At 42.5% G+C, this 27,711-nt stretch overlaps 1 protein-coding gene across 3 annotated transcripts; it reads right to left on the minus strand.

Annotated features, from left to right (window-relative positions):
- On the minus strand, positions 1–27,711 carry pde4ca (phosphodiesterase 4C, cAMP-specific a). Of its 3 annotated transcripts, none has more exons than XM_083991404.1 (15): positions 27,084–27,711; positions 11,020–11,211; positions 9,102–9,138; positions 8,287–8,360; positions 8,122–8,174; positions 7,206–7,318; positions 4,159–4,252; positions 3,864–4,036; positions 3,660–3,758; positions 3,294–3,458; positions 2,631–2,730; positions 2,300–2,454; positions 2,062–2,184; positions 1,755–1,937; positions 1–1,616 (listed from the first exon to the last, which is right to left on the minus strand). In XM_083991404.1, the coding sequence occupies exons 1-15, from the start codon at positions 27,230–27,232 to the stop codon at positions 1,101–1,103; spliced, it is 2,226 nt and encodes a 741-aa protein (XP_083847530.1). In that variant the 5' UTR covers positions 27,233–27,711; the 3' UTR covers positions 1–1,100. The 3 variants fall into 3 exon arrangements, with proteins under 3 accessions (XP_083847530.1, XP_083847531.1, XP_083847532.1); XM_083991405.1 differs by having other exon boundaries at positions 26,920–27,711; XM_083991406.1 differs by lacking the exons at positions 7,206–7,318; positions 8,122–8,174; positions 8,287–8,360; ... (1 more) ...; positions 11,020–11,211; positions 27,084–27,711 and adding an exon at positions 4,784–5,053.

Consider the following 27,711-nt stretch of genomic DNA (forward strand, 5'->3'; position numbering starts at 1 on the left):
AGTTAAATACGTTTTGAATGTATTTTCAACATAGGCCTATGCAAAACCATGCAAATCAATAGCTTTCAATGCCAGGTCAGTTCCACTTGCCAACACTGGGAGGCACCACGTGCACACCCCACATTGCTTTAGCTGTAACTCTTTGACAGTACAACACTACACTGACACTGGCTCAGTTTTGTTGCTGACAATATCATATTTAATGTTTATCAACCAAAAAAAAAAAAGGAATTTGTAAGCCTGAAACAAGTGAAAACCGGCAAGTAATGCCAGCCAAGCCCAGTCATCTGAATCATATTCCTGTGCTAGAACAACTGCCTGCTGAACACAGTGAAATGGGCTGTGCAGCACCAGCTGAAAGGAGTGCTACGTATAACAATAATGATAGAGTCACTCTAAATGTCTGCTACATTTAAAGTGTTCTGCATAATATCATGCACACCTCCTTTCTGACATTACTTCTGCTTTTTACTGAATCTTCATTTACTGTATTCCATGGTGCGTGAACCTAAATAAAGGACAACAGAATAAACAAACAAAATAAAAAGAGAAAGAAACTAAGAAGGCAGGCAAAACAGCATTGTCCCTGTAAATTGCAAGTTTGGCAAGATGTCTTTTACAAGACTTTGTTGTGTTTTCACGGACATTCATCACTTCCTCCGTTCTTCACAAATACTCCATCAGAGGAAGACAGTTCTGTCATTAGCTGTAGTAGACCTTGGGTTGGCTGGTAGAAAGGGAAGTTTTTTTTATTATGAACTTCTCACTGTCTCTGTAGGACTTCATCCACAGTAAGTCTGACTGAAAGACACAGAACACTAAGGTCCAGTCAGAAACTCGGTTTCCTGTCCTCTCTCAGTCTATCTGTCTCTCTCCAGTGCAAGTGACTGCTGTGTAAAACTGCAGACTTTCTTAAAACCGCCCGAACCCACCGGCACTCCCAAACTCCGCACCCTGAGGCTTGCTGTCACCCTATCCATGGAAGCCAGAGGTGGTGGTGTGTTTGGTTGGAGTGGGAGAAGGAGAGTGACAGAGGATGAGGCACCAAAATCAAGAAAAATAAACAAAAAGGCCAAAAGAAAAACAACTTTTGACTGGCGCTATGTGCCAAGTCTAAAGCGTGGTACCCCGGCGACGCCTTCCTGGTCTGTTTCTCTTTCTTCTGCCATATCTTTATCAGAGTCTAAAGAAAACGTCCTGCCTGAATCAGTAGTGAGCATTTTGGGGAGCCGCTGAATCTTCGCAGACACTGCTTCAAATCCACTACTAGAATCAGTTCTGGAGAGGTCGGACGCACTCCTGCCACTGTAGCCCTCCTCCTCCTCCTCCTCCTCAGGTGGACTCTCTGTATCAGACTCTCCTTCTTCCTCCAAGGTCAGCTCAAACTGGAATTTATCAGTGGAAGTGGAGCCACTGCCCCCTCCGAGTGCTGAAGCTTCCCCTGCAAGGGCTCCCTCCATGTGACCCTCTGGGTTGGGTGAAGGACTGTGGGGGATCATGCTCTGGTACCACTCTCTGTTGTCCTCTAGCGTGTCCAAGATCTCCTGAGCATCTGGGTGGACCAGGTCCGCCCACGTCTCCCACAGAGGGTGAACAATGTAGTCAATGAAACCCACCTGGAAGAGAGAGGAGAGAAAAGTGAGGTAGATGTCTACAAGGACTTCTCTTTTTCTTTCAGTCCCCATTTAATTATTTCTTCTCTCTGTTTTAATTTAACACTTCATAATGATTTACAACAGATTCCTCTACAGTACCTGGTTCTTCTCTATGGAGGCGTTGTGTTTGTCACACATGGGGCTGATCTCCATGCCTTTGTCCCTCTCTCTGTCCCCTTGGGTGAAAAACTCCACCATGATGCGGTCCGTCCACTGCCGATACAACTCAAGAGGCTTGGTGGGGTTACTCAGGTCTGCACAGTGCACCATGTTCTGAAGAACCTGTGGTGACAGATAAATAGTGTGTGAGGATCAAATAAGGGCAGATCAATCACTTTTTCTTTTTTTTTCTTTCTTTTTTTACTAATGTTGTTTGTTTTTCTATTAAAGGCAAAATGGTGCTCACTTGTATACGGTCTGAGTAGTTGTCCAGCAGCAGAACTCCTAGACTGGTGACTTTCTTGGTCTCCACCATGGTTTTCAGGTCTGCTAATAGGTTCATGTGTTTAGACATATCTGTGGCCAGCACCTGCAAGAACATCAAATCAATTCACTGTTAAAAGACTGACAAAAAAGGACCAATTGTAAAGCAGAAACAGTAAACAGCTGTATCTAAAATTGAAGTTCTACCAAAACTGCCTTACCATGTCGATGACCATTTTGCGCAAGGACTGCCTCTGTTTTTTGCTGAGGTTCTGAAAGATGTCACAGTTGTCCTCCTGCAGAAGCTTGAAGCCTACGGCCAGGTGGTGATTCTCCAGCACCGAAGAGTCATTGTACATCAGCGCCAGCTCCGAGTCTGAAGGCAAAAAGACAGAAAAACAAAGTTTACACGCAGCCCTTCGAAAAACCACCTGACTGTCACACTGTGCATGGACACGTGTTCATAGCCACCTCGTCCACATCATTTAATACACTCAGCAGCACCCACACATGATCACATAATCCCCGTGGAGCTACTGTATGCAGACTCACTGGTGTTGATGAGAAACTGATTGGAAACTCCAGGGTGATCCACATCGTGGATGGCGCTGGCAAACAGGGCGGCAAGGATCTCCAGATCAGTAAACACAGCCTTGGACAACACAAACAAAAGAAGAGAAAGGACACTCAATATATGTGTGTGAGTGTGTGAGTGTCAGAAATTTACTCCGTTACAAGTAAAAGTAGCTCAGTCGACGTGTTACTCGAGTAAGAGTAAAAAAGTACTTGCTTTTAAAGGTACTTAAGTATCCAAAAGTGCATGCTTTTAAATTTACTTTAAGTAAAAGTAAGAGTAAGAGTAAATTTCTTATTTTTCAGATCAATGAATTACTATAATTTTTTCTAAATGAATTTAAGGACCTTTTAAATCTTGTTTCTGAGAATTAACTCTTTGAAACCACCTGCACTGATGTGCTGCTTTTAGGGGTTAGGGTTTCCTTTTTTGACAAACACAGCTTGTGTCCAATAGTATTTTAGAAAAAAAGAAAAAAAAAAGAGCAGACCTGAAAGTAACGAGTACTTTTCAGCCTTCCTAGAAATTAACTCAAGTAAAAGTAAAAATGTTTGTCTTGGAAATGTATTGTGTGTGTGGCTTCAACTGAACTTTGTATCTGAACTTTCTATTGGTTGAATTAATGTAACCTAACCACCCACCTCCAGTGCAGGTGTGGACAACAGGACGTGTGTGGACTGGACCACATCGGCAGCGTGGATGTTGTTGTGGTAAGCTACGTCAGCATGGTAATGGTCCTCCAAAGTCATCATGAAGGTAACGAAAGTGTCTGCAGGAATCTTAAAGGACTTGAGCAGCTCACGTTCCTACGGCAACAGAAGAGAAGGAGCACATCACACGTCGGGTCGGTCGAGGTTAAGATCGATCGCTTACCAAAATGAGTTTGTTACGTCATTGTTTCATTCATTGATTTACGCCCTTGTTCATTCATTTGCTGTGCCGAGCGTTCGAGGTTATGTGACTATACTCTGTTTCAGAGAAGTGCAGCACGTTGTGAGGTGTGTTACCTGGAAGATGGTGTACATGGTGACCGTCAGTGGACGACTGCCAGAATACTCAGAGACCTTAAAGATGTCGATGCCCCATCTGTTTACATCCTCCATCTCCTGCCAGTGAACAATATACATCATTAAAACATCCTGCAAAGGGAGGGGGGTCATTGAAAAACCAGTTGCATTGAGACCAATTCAGTGTTGAACTAGTTCTGGGACCTTGGCTAGGAGTCCTTCCTGGCTGGCGTTGACTCCAAAGCGAGGGATGGTGGAGGGGGCGAGGCTGGGGCTGTGGGTGGGCTTCTTCACACCGCTGATCTGGGACATGGGCCGCTTCTTCTTGTCCTTCTCCTTGGTGGGGGGAGACATGATGTCCATGTCATGTTGCTTCTCTGTCAGGTGGAAACAGATCAAATCATTATCAAAGATCAAGTTTGTTAAGATCTTTTTGTTATCCTTTGATTTGATTTACATGTAGAGTATGTCCTGTATGTGTTTATGTGGAGTGTTTTACCTAGGAAGGTGCTAGAGATGAACTCAGACACCTGGTTCCCTGAACGGCTGGTTTCTGACAGCTGGGTGAGCTCTCGGTTCAGCATCCTCTTGAACTGGGAGGACAAACACACACACACAAACACACACACACAAGCATCCATGAGTCTGTGGTAAAAGTAGTGAATCCTGACTCCCTGCTGCAGCAAATGTCACTGCGAATATGCTGATGATTAAACTTTTCTGCAGCAACAAACATCTTGTGAAGTATCGCATCTTGCATGCGAGACTCATTCAAACACAGAGAACCATTAGCTCCGCAGAGGAAACACATTAACATAGGTGATCTAACAAGAGTGGTTAGCCTATATCAACAAGACCTACAATCTCTGGAGCGCACATTTTTGTGTGTGGCACGTCACACACAGCTCAGACGCTGATGATTGGACACAGAAAGATGCATGATTGACTTTACTCGCAAGTAGGCTGCACCCAAACAATCCACTAATCTCAGTGGAGTCTCACAGGATCACAACCACCAGTTGTTCAGCTCATTCACATTCATTCACAAAAGGAGCAACATGTGAGCCTGGAGCTGTCTCGCCCCCCCCCCCTCCCATCCAGTTCATCCCCTCGCCTCTCCTTACCTGGAAGAACATCCACGACGCAGACATGGAATAGCTCAATTCTGGCATTTCAGCACAAAATCAAGCATGGGAGCAAAAATAAATCAGAGTGAGAGAGCTGAGCTTCCTGGTCGTCCAGCGACACTGTCTGTTCGGCAGAGAGACAGACAGCGGGGACAGTGTGTGCTCCTGCACTCTGCTTGCATGAGCAAAATCCACTGCAAGCAGGCAGTCCACTAGTTAGTGCTACGAGAGCTTTGATCAGTACGAGCTGAACGGATGGAAGGAATATCTGTCCAGTGGGTCCATGGAAGAACAAGAGAGTGGAAGCATAGCTGTGGGATGGGAGGATGCGAGGCAGAGAAGCAACACTCCCTCACTCATCCTCATCCTGACTCTCCCTCATTCACTCAGTTACTGCCTGCTCCTGTGTGTGTGTAAACACAGGGAGAACGAGGTACTAATCCCCGCCTCCTTCCAAAAATGTCTAAAAATAGCAGCCAGTGAGGCGCCTGCTGCAGCAGAGGCTGGCAGAGATGCAGGTCCCTCATTGGCCAAGAGATGCACAAAGTAGGCGGGGCCGAGTGTATCGGAGGCGGAGGATGTGTGAGGCACCATGTGCACCAAGTTTGAACAAGATATGAAGGAAAAGCTTTGAATGGATGGGGTGGGGTGGGGGTTATTTCATTCATGGAGCCAAAAATAAAAACAGAACACTCTGTACCACAAAGATGTGGATATATTGACTGTTATCATGGGTGTGATTATAAACAGAAGATGACTAAATTCTCTAATATGGAAATATGCTCAAAGCCAGCTGCAAAATGAAAACAATATGTTCCTGTGTGAAAACGAGTAAAAACAGACTGTGATGGCACATCGAAGTCACACATTTTGGTGACAAAAAAATGAGTTAATTTCCCAATTCTTCCTTGCTTAATCCAGCATTTATTTGGTTAGTTACAGTCTAACAAAGTTTGGACCTGGTGCAAAATATGAAAAGATATTTTTTATTGTCTCATTGTGTCTCATTATGTTAAAGAAGGACAGGAAGTTCCAGTTTACTTGGTTGCAGTTTGAGCAACGAGTCTCGAGGCGACTGTTGAATGTGAAAAAAAAAAAAATCTGAATGGGATGTAATGAGCATTTCCTCAAGCATACATTTTTCAATGGACCAGAGAGATCTCCCACGTCCCCAAAGACAGTTTCTGGGGGTGGTTGATTGGTTGGTTGGGTGGGGTAGGGGTAGGGGTAAGAGGGTGGTGGGCTTGCCTCCCACGGAACCTTACTGCTGCCACGTGAGTGTGGCTTGTGTAATGGTATATATATATATCCGAGCGGGCAATGTATATGACAGCAGGCAAGGCGGGCGCTGTACATGTATGTGATGGGAGGAAGAGTGTGTACGTGTGTGTTAGTATGAAGAGCACGTGTATGTTGTGTGGGCAGTCTAATCATGTAATCACATGAGCGCCGGGCTCTTGTCTGAGAGAGGAGGAGGAGAAGAGGAGAGGAGAGGAGAAGGGATACACAGAGGAAGGATGGATGAGGAAGAGGAGGAGGGGAAGGGGGGATGCGATTTCATCTCCAGCTCCCACTACCTCATTCACATTCTTCTGCACATGAGTGGGGGGAAGGGTGTGTCTGTAGGTCTCGTCTCTATATGCATGGCTGCAACCATCCCGCTCATTCATGGAATAAGCCCCTCTCCTCTCCGCTGACGGATGGGAGATCCTATTCATATTTTCATGATGGATTATTTGTATTAGTGAGCTTTCAGACCAGTGAAGAGAACTGCACTTGGGATCAGTGAAGGCTAACTGCACAGTACATCACACACAGTCCCCGAGCTTAGTGTTGCACTTGTAGCTCACTCTAATTTGGGCGGAAAACAGCTGTGTGTAGCCAAAGATGCCCATCAATGAATGAAAAACTAATGAAAATTAATTTTAAATAATAATAAAATAAAAAACACTAATGGTTTTCATCTCAAAAGGGAAACACTAGTTCACTCTTGCCTGTTTTTAACTTCAACGTGCCTGTTGAATGTTGTTGAATGTTGAATTCTAACCACTAAGGTTTTCCTGTTCTATTTCTAATGGGAAATATGCTCTTGTATATGTACCAAGTTCAACCATGTTAAGGGCAGGGTCATCTACTGTACCGTGTTGATGGAGTTTGAATCTGACTACCTTAAAAATGGCAACAAGATGCACATGACTAATAAAATCCTTCAGGGGGGTGAATCACAGCACAGATTAGAGTGAGTGTGCTACAACCTTGCACTGACTGAACCTCACTGTATTAAATGTTAACCTGAACAGTGAAGCAGTGTGTACAGTGTCTGCCTTTTATCCTTTGACAGGTGTGTATGTTCAGTGTATCCCTCCGAGGCCTACCCCAGCGTCTGTCTGCCTTAGTGTTGTGCTTTATGTTAAAATACCTTGTTTGAAGCCATCTCGCTGACAGAGTGCCGCGTTTTCAGCGTCTCTAGTTGCTCCAGACACCAGTCGAGCTCGTCCAGAGTCTCTATGGCCAGCTGCTGGTGCGGCTCCTCTGTATCAGATAAACACAGGGAGACATTATGGGATGGATTCAGCTGTTGGAGATAATTCACATAATGGTCAAATTTCAAAAAAGAGCTTTGAAATGAAACTTATATCAGGCTTTGAACCCACTGGTCACCAATAAAAGATAGATTTAATCCGTGAAGTACTGAACCTTAGAAAAAGTCTAAAGTACTTTACTTACTAGTATTTATGCTTTATATATACTTCTCTTCAAGTACGGTACATTGTACTGACAATACTTAAACACTTTTACATAAGATTAAGGTATTTTCTTGTAAAGGAGTAGTCTGACAATATACTATTGTATGTATTGTATGCTTATATTTTCTTTTGTATATATTGTTAAGATGGGGGGAGGGGGAAGGGCACATTTTGGGGTTTATTCGTATAGTTTTTAACTTTGTAATTCTGGTAATATTTAACTTTGTAATTTTTGTAATTTTTTCTCCTATTTTAAGTTGTTGTATTGTATTATTCTGCTATAATATTCTTTACCTTTGTACACTGGAGCGCTGTGACGAAAGAATTTCCCGCAAGGGATTAATAAAGTATATTCTATTCTATTCTATTCTATTCTATTCTATTCTATTCTATTCTATTGATATTTACCTAAACAAATTATCTAATTGGTTGCTCCAACTTCACTTTCATCACTGTAATTAGGTAGCAACAACACAATTTACAAATTCAATCATGATAATATATTGGTGTGTTTCTGACTAATGTTATACAGATTATACACTAAGATATTGATTAGCGAAATATTCCCATTCTAATATCGGTACCAACCTGCCAGGCTGGTCTTGCACATGGATGGTGGGTTGCTGCCTGAGGATCGCGTCCTGTAGACAGAGATCAACCACAGTCAGTGAGTAAAAAAAGACACACAGTTACAACAGCAGGGTTTTATTCATCAGGTGTGATGGGGAGATGTGACATTTTCTAAAAACCCACTTGCTGGCCGTGCGATCTTGCTGGCCGGTTATGACGGCAAAGTTACTTCGGACCGTCCTCAGGCTGGCGAGGACCTGGAGGGCAAGAACAAGAATGTATGAGCTGATCAAATATGAAGTACTGTACATGTACATGGCACTTGTGCAATTAAACTACAGATGTCTCTTTGGTGATGGCACTGAATACTTGTACATGCCTCCACTTAATTCATCTTGAGCTACATCAAGTGCATCTCAATTTGAATAACAGACGAGCTTTTGAAACCAGACACTGAGGCTTTCATCCTCCTAGCTGAAGTGCCACAGAGGCATTCCCCCTCTCCCTTTCTGATGTTTTGATGGCATCACTGACACCCCTCTATGTCACGTCTGTCACCCCATCTGCAGCCAAACACTGACTCAGCACGCAGAGAAAGCCTCACGGAGTATCCGGTGTCCAGACCTGAACCACGTACAAGCCTTATCAGCCAGCATGCAAATTTAAACAGCATGATCCAGCAGTATTGGATTTACTGCTTCTCTCTCGGTGTAAAGTGAGCACAAGTGTGACGCACGTCCAACGTAAGAGCCAGGCAACACCGGCGGGGCGACCGATCCTGTCACAGGGCCAACATAACGCTGAGGGGCTGTTCCAGTGCTGCAGTAAAGCTCGTACTCTACTGAGCTGACCATTTTCTGAAAGACCCGCTGTCTTAGGCTAATGCGGGGGAAATGACTTTTATTTTTTGAGCAACACTTTGAGTACACACATTTTCAACTAGCAGACAAAGGAATGTAACTTCTGAAGGCGAGATTGACAAATTTCAGAGGACTCACCTGTGCGAACGGTGTAACAATCATGTCTTCTGTGTGTCTGCAACACAGAACAGAACACACAGGAGGAAAAGGCATGAAACAAACACTTGAAACACTGACTAGAGGACCTACAGTACATATGAGCTGAATTTTAATAATGTATCCATGTTAAATACAGAGGCTGAACTTCACTCTGTTAAGATGAAATAAATTAAAGGGAGATATTATTTCTAGTTTTTTTTAAACCTGAGGCTGTCTGTGCAACCAGGCAGCTGGAGGACACAATTAGTTATTATATTTAGTTCTCAGATGTCCTCACTTATCACTCACTTATTGTCATTACTCTGGAAAAATGTATGCCAGAAAGTAAATATCTCATGCACTGCGTATAATGAGGTTGGTGAGGAAACGGACTCGGGGTAGGTACAGCAGAAGGGTGCGTGATGTGGGTTTGAACTGGTAAATACCACAAATAAATGAAACCACAGTGTGTTATCATACTCAGGTTGGGTTTTGATTAAGCGTCACATGCAAAAACAAACCAAACAAAACTGGGTGTTTGAGAGAGAGGGGGAGGGGGTCTAACAAGGGTCACAAGTGAGGTGTTTGATATTTAGTCACGTTTGTCAGGAGGGAGGTGGGAAATGACCATGAAACCATCTAGAGGGAATGCAGGAGAGGGCGTAAAGGGGACAGAGTCAGTGTTTTTATCTAATTTTTTTTTATCATGTTCTTCTCACCGGGACGACAACCAGTTGACCTCCCAATGCTTCAAGCTTTCTTCCCTTCAAAAACAGATAGGCAAGAGTCGATGAGGATGCCTGTGACTGCTTCCGTTAAAAAACCTCAAGGTGTTCAGACAAAATGAAGTGGGGGGTTGAAGGGTGGGTCTTTTTCTTGAGGATATAAATGAAACAACCAACTAAAAAAATAGCCCCATCTTTCTTACGATTTGCAGTCTCAGCGAAGCAGATTTGACATGCAAACTTTTTGTGATGAGAAACAGCTGCTTGCAGTTTCGTTGCTCTTTTTGAGACTGCAGATCTGTCTGTAAATATTTGAAACACATGCAATGTGCAGCATGTTATACTATACTGGCTTTGAGCCTGTAAAATTGAAATACTGGGACAACGAATGCATCAAAAGTTGCTCAAGGTAGCTCCTGCTTATCAGTGCTTCTGTCAGATATAAGCACGTGCACAGAATAACTTTGGAAATTGGTGAGAAAAGCTATGAAAGAGAGAAAACATCACCTAAACCAAAGCTCTTTTGCCCACAGGTCTCTTTAGTAATACAATGAAAATGCTAAAGAGACTACTTTCAAATTGGCAAATGAAATTGAGACCACAACTGTTTGCTGCAGCTTGTAAGAGAGCCAACCCTTAAACCAGTGCAAAGTATGAGACCTTCAAAGTGGAAACCTCTTCACACAGGGGAAACAGACAAATAGGGAAATACATAAACAGACATGTCTTTTTTTGTTAAAGATAATTTTACAGACAACAAACATGTGTAATCTTACACTGGTATTTCAGCATCAGCAAAGTCTGAGATTTGTGAGCACAATTACACAGAAAACACTGCTGATACTCTAGAACTGTATGATTGAGCTTGATGATTTTAATAATAAATTTAAGGCTGCGGAGTTGTGTTTGCATCAAGAGATCACTGTGTTGAAATAACCACCAACGTAACAGTGTAGTTTGTGTGGATTGGGAGCAACTGAGAAGCAGTGGATTATTCTAAGGGGGTTAAAGAAGGCTGTCATGATCTGGAATAAATCAAGTAAAACATAGTTTGCTTAGATATACTTAAAAACCATTCTACTAAACACACAGCAAACATAAACCACTGCATGATACGCATTAGTGTGGCTCCTGTTCAAAAAGAAATACGACAGTACCAATGCGCCGAGCAGCTGGTTTAGAAATTAACTTACAGGTCACTGGCAGTGGAGGAGTTTCTGGAAGGACCTTTGGGTGAAAGGTCAAAGTCAGAGTCAGAGCGGTAGAGGAAGGATTCCCGTCGCTGGCTGTGGGGAAAGTTGGCCTGGATGACCATACCAGAGCCAGGGCTGGCCTGGGGGTCCAGGGGGCTGCGGCCCACTGACAATCCATTCTCCACATCAAAACTATGGAGAAAAAAATGGAAAGAGGGAGGGGATTCATTGGGGTTAGATGTACAATGTTAGACATAAAACAAACAAACATGCAGATTTATGCCACAGCATGGAGAGGAGATGAAAGAAACGCATCCATCCATTCATCAATGCTGGGCGCATGTTGTAGTTGTTTGTTTGAACTAGTTTAGACATATTTCATGTTGAGAACATTCATTTACAACAAGAAGAAGGATCCTGTTTCTTCACACATCAGATCAATCAACTGAATACCATCACCTTGCGATTGTTTATAGCTTCAACAGCGTTAATACAAATACACTGACTGACTGGTCATTACAATTTTAAAGGTAGAGTCTGTAGGTCTGTCCGTTGCAGTTTGTAAACACACAGGGCCCTTCCTCTCGGGCTCAATTGCGGACACCCCCCTGCCCCTGACAGCAGTTGTCAGGACTGAAACCATGTTCAACTGCTGTTCACACAGAGCCCTTCTCCACATAGGCCTTCAAAGTTCTTGTTTGAATATTTGCTACTGGATCCTGGCTTGATGGCGTCCAGTTGCTATCTTGGTGTTGGCTTTTATGCAAGCCCAGAGTGCCACACACCCAACTTCACCTGCACTCTGTTATTGGATGGGGAAAACACATCGACTCTCCACTCTGAAACGTCCCGACTACACCAAAACATCCATCCATGCCTTGGGTATTTTGAAAAGCACTATAGGCAGAGGCCCATAGGTGATGATTAAGCAGGATTTCTTTTGCATAACTCTATCTATATTTTGTTTTTTAGGAAAATCCTACAGACTCTACCTTTAAACTGCTAATGTGTAAATTGTTTTTATTAATTGCTGCAGGCAATAACAATGTGATCGTGAGACAAATGGATCAAAGAGGACACACGTAAGATTTCAACAGGTAAAGAAAATGACTATACTTGTGGGTAAATACGCTCTGATTGACCGCCTTGAAAAGGTCGACACAGCAGAGTGCCCCCCTGTCTACTCCAGTGAAAAGACTGCTGTTGGTCCAGTAACAATGAAAGGGAGAAAATGCGTGTAAAATACAGTACAATACCCCGCATCTAAATATATCACACGCTGTCATCATTGGGTAACAACATGAAGTCATTTTTATCTCTTTAACAGGAAATAGTGTAAATTAGAAGGAAGCGTAACCATTATGGCCCAGCAATGACCACAATAAGAACTAAAAATGACCGATTTGATAGGGCGACAAAAAGGATATGACAGTGTGAAATATGTGGGAATGCAGTTATCAAATCTCATCTGCTAAATCCCACAAAGTAGACTAAAATCAGAGCTGTGTTTAAATTTGTCAAACAATGGCCAATGAGAAATAAAAAACCCAACAAAATTAGACTGAAACCACAATGAGTGGGTGTTGAGAGCCACAGACAGTGAACGGCCTTCATGAGCCTCTGTGAGCCTACTGCAGCCGCACTGATCATTAGGATAACATTCTTGAAATGACAAGTGAAAAACAGTTACACCCCTTTAAAGGTGTAAAGCCTGTGTGGCGAATGTCACGCAGGTGAGGTAAAAGTGTGAATACCCACAGAGGTCTGCAAGTGTGTGTGTGTGTATGTGCGTGTGAAGGACTGTGAGTGAACAGTGTGTGTAAAATTAGCATCAGCGTATTGACGTAGGGTCATGTGAGTGTGAGTCTAAAAATAGCCCGGTGTTCAGGTGAGGAGGAGTTCCTCCTGATCAAACACGATCCGACTACGGAGAAAAACACCAAATAAAGGCAGAGTGAGGCTCCCGCTTCACAGTCTGGGCACGTTTCTGCCTTGATCCACATCTCTATTTTCCCACAGCCCCTCTGCTGACATGCGGACCCGGAGAGACTCTCACAGCCTGCAGCTCCGTTTGGCAACACGTCGTCTTTTCTAAACAGTCTGAGTAACGCCAGAGTAGAAATCCATGCTTTGGCAAAACAACCATGAACAGAACGTGGAGGATTTTGGACGGGCAGATGCTAAGCCACACACTCGATATTTTTCAAATAAATACAGCAGGGGAAACTATATTCAAATATACAAAAAAAAAAAATCTCTGAAACCCAATGCAAACGAAAACTGCAGTTTTGAGGACAGGAGTGGCAGCTAGAAATATCTGTTGCTGATAAATGTGGGAAATAATAAAACAGCATAACAAAACGTCAAGATTACATGACAGATTTCAGGCCAGAGTACAGATTAACATAGCTTTAAATTCACTGCGCAGCTGTGTCAGGTCTATATATTAACGTCTGGTGTAGTTTAAACACCAGGCAAGAGGAGACAGCAGACATTTTAACTTAAGCATGTGAAGGGTGTAGTTCCATTAAGTGTCTCTGTAAAGCCAAATAAGAACCTAATATACATGCTACACAGCTGTGCATCGGGCAGACCTAAATTGAATATCCTCGTTACTGTCATTAATAACACCTCTGTGTGTCCTACTATCACAGGTAGGAATACGTCTCTATTCAGCAAACGCCTCAGTGACAATGGATAGCATTAACTAGTAATTGATCAGCTGATTAGTTTAATAACCTGAATATTTATTTACCGGGATGTTAACAGTTCTTTTAAACAATACATTGCAAAGGAAAGTATGGGGAGTTTGGATATGTATTGTTGTACGCCACTTCATCATCAGCAATGAATCAATATAATGACTGCACTACTATAAAGAAAGTACCAACTTTCATGGCAATCCAGTTTTCAAGATATTCCTCTAAAACCTACAGATGTCAGTCTCATGGAGGAATTGGGGGATCACAAGAGCCAACAGGATTCATCCTCTGAGGACCATGAGCGTCAAAGTTTGGTGTCGATCCATCACATTGAGGTGGATTGATTCATTGCTGCCATTCTTGGAGCACTGCCACTTGCTTTCATAGCATTAGTATTTAGTACACACATTTGATCGCAGGGAAAATGTGCCTCCGACTGTAAGAATGAACCGACTGCACCATGCACAACTCCCATTCATTGCTCTGCCCTGCTACCCTCTCAGGATGCTGCATGAGAGCTTGACAGTGGTGTGTTACTGGCTGTTACATAACACCAGCCGAACAGAAGCCCCCCCCCCCCCCCCCCCCCCCCCCCCTCCTCCATTCATGTGACAGATTCAGACATACTGACTGCACTATACTTAGCCAAAGAGAGGAGTCGGTGGGAGGGAGCGGGGATAGCGGGGTGAGGATGGGTAAAAGAGAGCTAGGCTGAGGTAAAATAGGGCAAAGAGAGAGTGAGTGTAAATACAATCTCAGAGGAAAAGAGTACAGCCTGTTCTTAGACATGTCCATGAGGACTTCTAGGTCTTTAGTCCACTGGAGCAGTTTCAGGTACAGTATGTGTCAAAATGTACAAATCTGTGTGTGTGTGTGTGTGTGTGTGTGTGTGTGTCACAGGTGTAGATTAATGCGTTTTGATAGAAAAATGGGGAAATTATATGTGTATTAATGTGTATCACAGTCATGCAACTTGCCACCTTACACACTTAAAAGTGTCCATGTTGATCAGTGAACACACACACACACACGCTAACCAGCCAGGTTACTACAAGAACACTCTTCAACTCCTCTGTTCTCTCCATCTCTCTCGATCTGTCCTCACTAATGATGCTGCACCCCTGGCTGTTCCTGCGTGCTCCGACCATAAACCCATTTCTATTTTTGTTTCTGCTCTATGCCTCTGTCTCTGTGCAGCTAATTTTAGCCTCCCCGCATGGGGAATAGACCGAGAGAGGCAGCGATGCAGCTAAAAATAGCATTTCAGGTGGAATACAGAGTCCTCCAGCCCCTCCTCTGTCTTCTTCTCCCGCATCACAGAGCAGCAGATTCTTCCCTCCATTCATGAATATTGATGGAGAAGTTTCTATTTGAAGGCGATGCCAAGCTAAAATTAGATCACAGATCAAAATATCGCCCACGTCTTTCCCTCGCTGCTATTTCCACTCCCGTTTTTTCTCCTCTTTCTCTCGCACTGAGCTGAGTTCATCACAGGGGAGGAAACAGACAGAAGACTCCTGACTATTTATCTTTTATTTACACACACACACACTCAGACACAATAGGTACTGTGTGTTTTTTGCAGCAATATGTCTGTCTGTGATTCTCACTACTACAACTGCAGTGGTTTCCCTCTGGTTTGTATGAATCAGATCTAATGAATAATAAACATGGTTGCATGAACACCAGTAGTAGTTGTTGCCAAGGCAACTAACTACTGATGGGGCTCCAAATAAACAATATTGAAACAATAATTCAACAGCACACACTGTCCTTGTGAAAATGAGTTTCTGCTCTGACTGTGCCAGGGAGGTGTTGATCAAATTCTGTTGTTCTTGGTGAAATGCATCAGATGTGTACTACTGTATGTGTGTATTTCATTGTGTTCCTTGTGTAGCTGCTATCGAAGAAAATGAGTGACGAAGAAAATGTGATTTGATTACGTAGATGAGAACAGTCTTTCAATTAAACCTGAATTAGAAATAATAATATTCTTATTTAGCCCAGTAGTTTTAATATGAAGAGGAGTTTCTCTACAGACGGAAGTCATATTTTTAGATTCAAGCTTAATGATATATATATATTTTTTTAAGTTTATTTTTGGGGCTTTTTTGCCTTTAATGGACAGTTGAGAGAGAGACAGGAAATGGGAGGCAGAGAGGGGGGGGTGACATGCAGGACAGGGCTGCTCGACGCGGGACTCGAACCGGGGACTATAGCCTCAACACATGGGGCGGGTGCTCCACCAACTGAGCTAAACCGCCCCAATGATAATTTTTTTTAAACCTTCATCGTGCGCAGTCTTTAAGCATACAATTGACAAAACGAATACTAAATATGTCAACTGAGGCATTATGTGTTTTTAAAAGGTCAAAGGTCAGTATTCAGGCTCAACGTGCACTTCGCCAGGACAGGAAGCTCCCACAGAAGCACCATGGCTGTTTGGACAGTCGGTTCTCAAAACGACTCCATTGTCTTTGTGTCTTTCACTTGCCAGCCAGTCTCACCCTCCCACCCACCTCTCCTCTCCTTCCCTCACACCCCCTCCTCCCTCCCTCCATTTCTCATACTCAGCCACAAGTGGCAAAAAAAAGATGAAAAAAAAAGAAAGAACAAATGCATTTTTTCTTTTTTAAATTTCTCCCACTGAGTGGGTGGTTGCTGTTGAACAATGCACAAGATAAACTTGGTGAGTGATGGCTGGTGTGTGTAGTAGTAGATACTGTCTGGGGAACTGAAATGATTCGGTTCAGTCACTCTGAGGAGAGGGGCCCTCTACTGAGCTGTGGTGGGATTGCAAGAGATGGACAATAGTCAACTGCTGACAATAGGAAAAACTAAACATTTGACTAATTACTACTTACTACTAATTGACTGGCTTCTACCTCATGAGCCTTTTTAGGAAAAAATATTATGTTTTTGTTTCCAGATTCTTTATTTCCTGATAAAATGACAAATAGTTGTGTTCAACAATATCAGAAAATAGTGATAAACTCAAGTGTATGTATCAGATATGTATGTATCTATGAGGAAAATGGTCCAAAACCAAAATATCACATTTGAGAAATCTAAATAGTGGCTGATTACTGAGAACTGCTCAGTCTGTCTACTATTACTTAATAACACCTCCTGTTTGGAGCTCTCTACGAATAATAAGCGTCTCTTGTTAGCTGCTTTTTTGATGGAAAACGCCACTATAAGGTGTGACGGACTTACAAAAAGACAACTAGTTCTGATGATGGAAAAATGTAGGGATCGTGAATACAGTCAAAGAGGGTATTCATCACTTTCTCTAAAACAATTTAACAAAACCAAGACATCAATTTAAAACCGCTCACATTTATCTGAACATATTCCAAAAAAGATTCTTTAACCACCTGGATGGAAAAAATGTTTAGTCGTTACGATTAAATAGATTATTAATTTGTTTCTCTAGTTGTGCCTTGTCTCAGAATCAGAGCACAGATAAGAGTTTGATAGCTACATGGACAGGATACAGACTTGCAAAATGAGAATCACATTAAAAATCTTTTTTATTGCGCAGCAGATGGATAGTTTTTTTTCCTTCATCCAAGTGGTTTGAAAGCTCTCTGAGGAGCCAAAAATACTTAATCAAGAGAATTCCCTACACTAAACCCCTGTGACAACCTGGTTTTGTACTCTCTCTCTCTCTGTGTGCTGCCCAACAGCATGAGGAAACGTCAGCTTTAAAACAAGGACCACTCAGACCTGACATGTCCACAGCAGGACAGCAGTTTGTTTAAGTTAATGACCATGTGTAGAAAAAATGGCGCTGTTATAGCCTGATCCATAAAATCCATGTCTGAAACACTGTGTTCACATAACACTACATTCATGCACCCTCTCACACAGACAGACATCAATACAACAAATCACACAGCAGGACTAGAGTCCGAGCCTGTCACTAACCAGTCTGACTGTAAACTGAGACTTTACTATCATCATTTGACTGTGTGCGTGTCTCGTAATCTTTAGTACGAAACTGATGCAGATGGAACAAACTGACACTCAGACACTCATCCAGTATGCCATGTCTCTAGTACTGGATGTAGTTACAGTAAATATATCCATTCCTAATTTGACCTCTATTAAAATCCAGAAGTGGACACCTCTGTTTCTTAAATCAGATTTCTACTTGACTTAAAGTTCTGCTTACTTTTGAAAATATTTCCATATTCAAAAGTGCATTAATCTCAACGCCAACACATTGTTGTACTGCAATGACTCTGAAACATCTTACTTGGTGCACTGACCTACTGTATTGTAGAGCATAAAACATCAACTCCTACAAGCTGTCTGGTTAAAAGATATAGAATTTAATAAAGGTTATAAATCTCAACATCAAGCTTTTAGAGGCTGGACAGTAAATCTTTTTAGGTGATGATGTAGTTTGGTTCTGGTACACGCAGCAAAAAAAAGAAAAATCAATCCTCTATTTATAAAACTTCAAACATGGACCTCAGATCAGACCCTGGTCTCTGGTGTCTAATACTCTTTATCTAACATGACGGGTTCAAACATCACTGACAGTCTAGGAAATAGATGTGTGTGTGTGTGTGTGTGTGTGTGTGTGTGTGTGTGTGTGTGTGTGTGTGTGTGTGTGTGTGTGTGTGTGTGTGTGTGTGTGTGTGTGTGTGTGTGCACGTGTCATACTTTCAAAAAGGAAAAATTAAACTTACTAAAAGGAAATTCATTCCATTGACTATTAAGAGCACTTCAGTAATTCACACATCTACAGTATGGGTCAACGGTGCAATATATATATATATATATATATATATATATATATATATATATATATATATATATATATATATATATACTATAAAAAAAAATACTAAAATGAAGTAAAGGTACACAAGAAATGTACACACATACGCATGCAAGCACACACACAAACAGTCTATATACACACACACCTGATTACTCTCTCTCGTCTAAACTGGAGCCAGCATTCCTGGGCATCATGAAGATTTTTACAAAAAAAAAAAAGAAAAAAAAAAAGAGGTGTGTTACAGCGTTTGTTATTTAAGTGGCTGGCTGGTACAGAGTGTGATTGATGGTAACCTGTCAGTGGCCCTGATACTCGACACCCCGTCTGCGTCACCGCCTGTCACGGCAACGTCAATCCCATCTGGGGAGCATTAAAATACAGGAGCTACGGGGCAGAGCGAGAGAGAGGGAGAGCAAGAGAGGAGATAGGCCTGTAAACCAGGGCAAGCTGTCATCTGAACCTTCATTCATCATTCCCAAGCCTTTGCTGTGACACAGCCAGAGGTAGAATTAGTTACACCAGAGCCGTCTTGCAGGACTGGCTCAGCCATTTATTCAAGAGACATTTAAAAGAAGGCAGAGAGCATTTATTACATGTAACACAGATCTCATCTAGTGACGCTTGAGAGTATTGGGTTTCCTTTGATCCTTTGAGATCATTTCTATTTCGTGACCATGAGTCCATCGAGAGCAATCGGAAGTAAATACAGATCAGTGAAACAAAAGTGTAAAACTCTCACTTTTTTTGTTTTGTTTTTTTACTGCTGTGGTTTAAGATTCATAATCTCGGCTGTTTGTGTCTGCATATGACACATGAAAGATGTTCTGGAGCAAACCAGGATTAGGATTGGCTTAATGGGACCACAAAGTTCACACCAGCAGCTGCGAGTCCACACCCTGCAGCCTCAACACGCAGAATAAAGTGAACCATGGATGAACTATACGGAGCCAGACAGACTTTTAAAAAGTAGAGCAGTTTCTATGTGCGAGTTAGTGAAGCACACAATAGTCACCGGTCTGTGTTCTGGTTGCACAGAGGGAGAACCATCCTGTTTGTTTGTTTCGTCCTTCCTCTCCTTCCCCGTGACATCAAATGATTTTGCTACGCAGCACTCTGATGGAGGTGGCGCGTTATACTTCTTACCTATTTATCTATTACGTTCTGTTCGGCTGTAATCCCTATTTAAGTCCTGGGTGACTCTCAAACAGCTGCATTGCTGCTTATTTAGCGAGAACACAGATAAGCGTGTCTCGCAAAATGTCAAACTATTATGTCCTTTAACTGGTTTCAGCAGTATCCCAGTCACTCTTGCCTGGGCAGCAGCATGGAAGAAAACATTAGATTTGGCTTTGAGTCCCTCCTGTTTGTGCCCATGTCTCTGTTACTGACTAATCCCCCTTGTTAAAAAACATGAGGGAAACGTCTATTTCCCGCTGTGTATATGCATCTCAAAGCGTTCAACAAAATAACACAGAATTGCACGTATAGAGTTTAGCTGCTCCTATTTGAGAATTTACTTTTGAATAGCAGCGCAAACAATAACCTCTCAGACATTGTATCATTTCACACCCAACAAAAATAAGAGCTAAATATAGACATTACATACTGTAATTGTGATATAAGTGTCCATTGTTCAAAACCATGCAATGAAAAATGTTTTTTCTTTTTTTTTTTTAAAGTGAGGCGATGTCGCTGACACAACAGAAAGACAGGAACACAGGACCAGTCCACTGACCTTTATATGAAACAAGTGACCGAGCTCTGAGGCCAGCTCTATAATGGGACAAGTTTGTACAGGGGCAGTGGTGTAAAAAAGACTGATGGCTGTTAGTGGACAGAGTTTGACATGAGAAAAAAATAATTTTGAAGAGGGTATTTTTATTTATGAAGTTAGATTAAATGTATATTAATATATGTATTATTAAATATTATACAAAACCAACAAGAATTATTTAACTATTCATTATCATCATCATCTTTCTTTCTTTCTTTTTTTTACTTAATGTTTTACTAGTGACACATGCTCACACACTTGGCAGCAACCTAAATGGCTTTTAATGAAAAATTTGTAAATTAAACAAAGTGTGTGTGTGTGTGGGGGGGGAGGGGTGTCTTACTGTACTTACGTTTGTCCACTGTGATTAAGTCAGAGTGGTTTATTTTGCTATGAACTCAGAACAGCCAAAAGAGAGAAAGACAGAAAAATAAACAGAAATCTAGTGAGTGTCCATGTGTGTGTGTGTGTGTGTGTGTGTGTGTGTGTGTGTGTCTATTATTCTATGTGGGGAGTTTTCTCAGTGTCCCCGTGTTCTCTCTCAGAAAGCTGTAATCATCATCAGCCAGCCCTCTTCCTTAAATCTTTCCTTTGGAAAACAAAACACAACGCCGTGACGACGCCTGCACCGGTGGATGCTGACCTCTGACGCCCTTTACAGTACGAGGTGGCTGCTGAGAAAAGGCAAACTGTGAATCATCAATCTATCAACATTAACTGATAAAGCAGCACAGAGGTTCAGTATCATGATTAAGGAGGAGACGACCCTGGCTTGAGGTGTGCTGTGGATCTCCAGGAGGCCGAGAGTAACAAAGAGTGGTCCTGGTCCACTTTAAATGATAAACTTGATAACAGTGTTGTGCATAAAAAAACAAAAAACAAACAAACAAAAAAAACTGTTTCAGTACAGTAACATTTTTTTTCTGCGTGTGCTCGTTCTATTAAATGAGTCTTGGATAGCTGATCCTCCACTGTGAAACACTTTCCTCATACTCAGACACAACTGTTTGTCTTTGTGAACTTTAACAATTGACCTCATTGGCAGGAAGACAAACTGCAGAATAATGTGAGGACAGTCAGCCAAGGACACCCTACATATTGTACATATTGTATTCTTTCAAACTGTAGGCCATTGTTCAAACTGAGTGTGAACTCTGGGTCAGACATATACACTATACTATATTTGAAATAAATGTGTCAGTGTGTGGAAAGAACTGCAGATAAGAACAATGTACAGCCTCTGTAAGGAGCGCTGGCAGTGGTCACTTTAATAAACCTGAGTGAGCTCACTCGGGTTCAGACCTGAGGAGATTTAGAGTGACTCACAGGAGAGTCCTCGTCTGCCTGCACACACACACACACACACACAAACACACAAGACTTCAGTCTGTTATCCTCCAGGATCGTGTACCACAGCAGAGAAAACAGTGAAGTGAGAGGAGAAAAACTGGAGGGAAAAGGAAAATGAGCGTAGCAGTGGGTCAGAAGGCGAGAAGAGACATGAGGAAAAGTTCAGGCCTTGGTCTATAAAAGAGTCGTAACATGATCAGAGTGCAGAGGAAACAGACAACGTGTGGATATGTCATGACAGCGTATCTTCTTGTTACAGCTTGAATTAACACTATTAGTGAGAAAAATCTATCTAATCATAAAGAATAAAACTCTAAATGTGAATTAAAATTTTTACACATCCAATCAGTGGTTGTCATAGTTTGTAATAAATATTATATTGAAGGAAGAGTAGTGCACATACAGTCCAATTTAGGTGTTCAAAAGCAAAGAAAATGTAAAGTTAGCCTCACTACTTTGTGTTTGAGTGTCGGGTCAAAGTATCCTGACGCTAAAGGCTCCTCTGGATGTCAAAGGAAAAATCTTTTTCCTTAGACGCAATGTCTTTGTACAGTTTACATGGACACAAAAACGCACACAGAGACATATAATTGCACAATTACTCTGTCATTCTACGAAATATATTCCTGTGTGGGTCTGGAAAGCTCGTCGCTGGACGCTAAAGCTGTGGGGTTTAGGAGAACATTGAGTCCATGACGCCTGTCACACTGCAAACACTCAGCTGAGTGAAGGTTACAAATGACCCAGCACCAAAGATTGTGTTTTGTGTTCCAAGTGCTCATGCAAGAGCCCACAGTTACAAGCCCAACTTCGCATCCCACACGAGTACACTATGTATGTATCTGTGAGTGTGTGAGGCCTGTAACTGAACACCGGTGGACCTGTCCCTCCTGTCTGTGAGGTAGATAAATGAAGGTCCGTGAAGCTCCCTGTGGGCCAGACCACCATTAGAAGCCACTGATGATTTAAGAAATGCCTTGGAAACACTCTCAGACACATTTATTACGACAAAATGCCTTTTGGCTGTAACACCTCCACCCCTTTGCCAGAACCAGTGAGAGTTATGCTCCGTGGAGGGCACTGGGTGGCTTCATAATTTCTGCAAATTAGGAGATTCATGTACTGTGACTGAAAGCTTGGATTCATTCATCATAGCCGCACTGACCTGTCTGATTGACCTTTGGCACGAGCCGCGTGCGACTCTCTCGAAGGCAAGATTTAATGTCAACAAACCTATCAGTACCTAGGAGAAAAATGAAAAAGCTGCCTGACAGGATTTGGCATCTGAAACATCAGCGTGCGTCCAACATTCACACTTTGAGATTTTGATAAATTAGGGAGATGAAGATTTCACTTTTCCTCTCGTCTCCTCCCAGGCTGAACTGACAGGAGAGTCGATTAGTTTTCTAAAGAAAGGCGCTTCGAAGGCTGAACCTCACTTAGCTCACTCACATGCAACAAGCCAAAACTGTCGTCTTTGTAAGACTCTTAATTCATATTAAATTACTCTGTCCATGAATCACACTGTCTGCCCCCCCTCCCAAAACACTCAACAAAGCTCATACTTGTACTGTATTTACTGTCAGTGGTCCATTTTGAAATAATCTTTAAGATTTTTACACTCGTTTCCTGGCTCTCATAACTCGCTTAATGCTCTGTGTCATTGCCACTTCATTTTGTACTTGGCCCCGCTGCAGACACCACTGAGGAAAATTAGATCACCAGGCTACGGACACACAGCTGTAAACGGTGAAAGGGGAGACATAACATTGCTCAAAGTAATGGAGCTAATTAACAGGGATTCAGTTTTCAATGTGACAGCTCCTGTGACCGGTTGGGGAGCACTGTGATTAACTGTGATTGTGCTTTGAGCTAAATGATAACATCAGTACGCTAATATTCTTCCAAGAACCATGGTAATGGGCCGGTGTTAATCGGTCACCATGTTTACCATTAATTAGCATGCAAAGTTTGACTCTTCTGTGTGACTGGACACATTTAATTTGATCCGATGGCCTCATCCCAGCCAGACTAAATGATAGTTTCACCAAAGTAAAACACCAAATGCTGTGTGTTGTCTTTTATATTGTTAAGACATTTCCTCTACAAACTCATCAAGAATGTCATGATGGGGCGAGAGAAGAAGTTCATTAAATCATTAGGATTCATCCTCTGGGGACCATGAATGGTTTTTTTGTTTGGTTTTTTTGGATGGAGGTGGGGGCTTTTAGGCCTTTAACTGATAAGGACAGCTGTAGAGAGACAGGAAGTGGGGAGACTAGAGAGAGCAGCAAAGGGCCGTCGGTGGAATCGAACCACGGCTGCTGCGTTGAAGACTATAGCCTCTGCATATGGGGCTCCTGCTCTACCCACTGAGTTAAACAACGCCCCAATCATGAATGTCTGTAAAATTCTTTGTTTAGATATTTCCGTCAGGACCGCAGCGTTGGGCTGACCGACCCATGTTGCCATCCACTGAACCGCACTTCTACCACGAAAAGCTTTGGCTCCTTCTGAGCCAGCAGATACAGCTAAATTAACCGCTGACCGACAATTTCAAGTTCATAAAACTGAAACCAAAATATAAATGAATGCAGCGTAGCACATCAAAGACAATAAGCTTCTACTGTCCCGGGAAATTTGAAGGGAATCCCCTTATCTGTCGTCTTTGGGGAAAAGCAGGTGTTAGTGTTACAGCTGAAAGTTGAAAGGAGAAACAACCGCCACCGGCAAAATGGACCATCACCGCTCACCCTGAGGTTTAGAAAAAGTGGTATGGTATGCATCAAGGGCAGATGTATTCAACAACGCAGTTTATATAGGACCTGTTGTGCTCACAGACATGCGAAAACATGCATGCCATTGCCCCATATCCATCTAAGGAGAAGAACTGTTATCTGGCTGTTGTGTTCTAAGGTTGACTGAGATAATTGGGCTTTAAATCACACAGCAGAGGCACACGAGACACTGTGGGTTTGGTGTCTGATGTCAAAAGCTGCAGATTTATATCTCCCCCCCCCCCCCCCCTGCAGGTTCATTTTGTCTGCTTTCTTCACGCCTTTGTGAGGATGCACTTGAGCATGAAAATATTTTAAGCGGAGCTCATTCTGACGTGTCTGAGTGCTGCTCCACTTTATGTGGATAGGTTGACGCCTGGCACAAGGAGGGAAGAGGAAAACAAAAGATACAAAGAAAAAAAAGCAGAAGCACGTCAGAAGCCTCGAAGATTTACGCCTGACACGCCGTGAGTTATTACGGTTATCTAATGATTTTATGCTTACAAAAACATTTAGGAGTATCTCCCGGCTGAACACGATATTAATAGTTTCCCAAAATGGAGATTGACGAGGCTGATAACCCACCAACCCACCCCGCCTTCAATTCTTGCCGCTGTTCCCCCTGTGTATAAAATGGTGGTGGTGAATCAGGCTGCAACAACAGACTCTCTTCTTCCATCAGCATCACCGGTGTACCCAGCGAGATCGATACCTCAGCTCCACTGCTCCCTGCCTGCCTCCCAGTCTGTGACTTCCCTTCCTGCGCACATAGACTGATTTAGCAAAGACCACCCGTTCTTAAAAAAATGCAAAGAAGCTGGACTTAGCAGAAAAAGTTCTGTGCTGCCTTATAGATCCACTGGTGGCCATTGTCTCCAGACTCCAGAAAAGTTTTGGATACTGAGGAGACTTTTGCTTGTGTAAGAGCAAAAAGTCAATTAGATTTCTTGGCATGGGTCCTGAGGGGATTTGAATGGAAAGGACAACTGCCCTACAACCCCCCCCCCCCCCAAGCTCACAAATGTTCTGCATTACATCTGATAAACAAGGACCCTGACTGAGAAAGAGGACAGAGGACCATAATGTAAACACGACTTTATCTCCGAGTCCTCCTTCACAACCTCCCCGCTGGCACTGAGGATTACGTGTGAAGATACAAAACTTATGGGGGGCCTTTCCTGTGAGAATATTTGTGTATGGAACAGTATAGCATCAGAGCTACAGGGCAGAGCGATATGCTTTAATGAGAAAGAGTCTCTGTGTAATATGCGGTGGACAAAGCAGATGTCTGACGTGATAACGTGCGGGACGTGTGCACAAGTCACAATCGTGCTTGTTTCACATGTGGTGACAGAAGGTGAGCGCGAAGGGAAGTGTCCTGAAGTTTTCCATTTAGGGACATCACACATTGGATGGTGGTTACAGCTGCAGTAAGGATGAAGGAAAAAACTTCATAAAATCAATAACTACCACGCAAAAAAAATCTTTGTCTCCAAATTGTCACACAAAGGATATTTCACCTTAGTTTTGAAATTCAATTTTAACTGTCAAGTTGATAGATCGATATTTTGGAAGATTTGCTAAACTTTCCAGCATAAAAAAAGAAAAGAAATTGCAGCTGCATTTCTGTCTCCCACACATTTCAAATTACAGTTTGTCTTCTTGTCACTTCATTTCCAAGTCTTGGCTGCGTCACATAAAATATTATGACTACTGTTGTTAGCTATGACTTTGACATTAATGTACTGAACTACAGTACTAATTCTTCTGTTTTCTGTTTTTTTTTCTTACCCATATCTAATAAAAAATGTCAGTGATCCAAAAGCTGTTAGTTTCACACAACTCTTTTTGTTATCTCTTAAAAGTTGAGAAAGGCCTTCATGATGAAAATGAAAAATAAACAAAAAAAAAATCTTACAAAAGAGAAAACTACACAAGCGGTCAAGCGGAAACACGATAAAAAAAATTTGGGGAAATGTAGATATGAACAAAAAACAACTGATAAGGGTGAAAGAATGTTTTTACAAATATTGCAGCTGATAAGAGACTCAATGCATTCTACGGATTACAGATTTTTTTTATAAAAATGTTTCCATTCTCTGAAAAATGATAACAATATAGTAAGTTATATATACTGCGGTTACACTGTAGCTGTCAATTTTTCTGTTTCAGTTAATACTGTACTGATGTAGTACATAATTGTAACTGGCGCTGCAAAAACGATCATATAGCTATGTTCTTTAAGTCAAAGCTACTGAAAAAAAAGATAAACATAAACTTTAATCTCAACAAGAGCATTTTGGCAACAGAGTTGTGTTCATCATCTTCATATACTGTACTGCATGATCTATATAATGTGCTACATGCTGGATATGTGTGTGTGTGTGTGTGTGTGTGTGTGTGTGTGTGTGTGTGTAGAAAGAAGACAGAAGACACTGAGAAGACAGACGGCAGAGACAAAAGGACTGAGGAGTGAGAATAAATGAGATAGCTCTTAATTACCGCCTGCGTTTCTGTATGATGTCAATAGGCCTGTTGACAGCGCACGGTGATCCCCATATGTTCCCACTCCGCACCGTGATACTCCGCTCCACGGAGTAACAGAACCCGCAGTTCGTCGGCACACTCATGTTTCTTTAGCTCTACTCTCTTTAACTCGTCCTCACCCTCCTCTTCTCGGCCGCTCCGCTGTTCTCCCTCTCTTGGTTCTCCTCAGCATGTGGCCCCTCTCATCCCTGTGAAACCCGGCCCGCTTCCTCGTCTGTCTCGCTCTGTCGGGCTGTCCGGCTCTCCACGGCTTCCCAGGAGTTCTCATTACCTCTGGCAGGAGTGGACGCCAGCTCTAGGACCAGTGGCTCCAGCACCAGAGACGGGACGACCGGGGGGCGAATCAATACATGCTACTGTGTGCCGGTGAAAGTCTGCTTCTCTCTTGGTTGCAGATGGGAGAAATTTGGAGTGTATTCCTTCCTGAGCACCTCTCTTTCTGCTGCCTGCCTGTCTGTCTTCCTTTGCTGTCTGTTAAAAAAAAAAGCCTTTCATCACTCTCAGCAGAGCTCCATTAATCGGTCCCCCTTGTACATCTCGTCTTTGCTCCGAGTCTAAATGTGGCACATGCTGCTGCCCTCTTCCCCCTCTCCCTTTCTGTCTGTCTGTCTGCTCTCTCTCTCTCTCTCTCTCTCTCTCTCTCTCTCTCTCTCTTGCTCTTCTTCTGCTTCTCTCTCTGCTCCCTCCTTTCTCCTCTGGCTGCTACACCTCTAATCACAGAACAAAAGCAGCCTTTCCTTTTACTGA

The sequence above is a fragment of the Trachurus trachurus genome, assembly GCF_905171665.1.
Source record: "Trachurus trachurus genome assembly, chromosome: 17".
NCBI lineage: Eukaryota > Metazoa > Chordata > Actinopteri > Carangiformes > Carangidae > Trachurus > Trachurus trachurus.

What these genes read in the sequence shown, in the direction of transcription:
- pde4ca (XM_083991404.1), bottom strand. Translation starts at nt 27,232, where the DNA reads ATGAGAACTCCTGGGAAGCCGTGGAGAGCCGGACAGCCCGACAGAGCG. An exon ending in CAAGATCGCACGGCCAGCAA is followed by an intron (nt 8,175 to 8,286) that starts GTGGGTTTTTAG and finishes CTCTGTCTACAG; the next exon opens with GACGCGATCCTCAGGCAGCA. An exon ending in CCATGTACACCATCTTCCAG is followed by an intron (nt 3,459 to 3,659) that starts GTAACACACCTC and finishes CTGTTGCCGTAG; the next exon opens with GAACGTGAGCTGCTCAAGTC.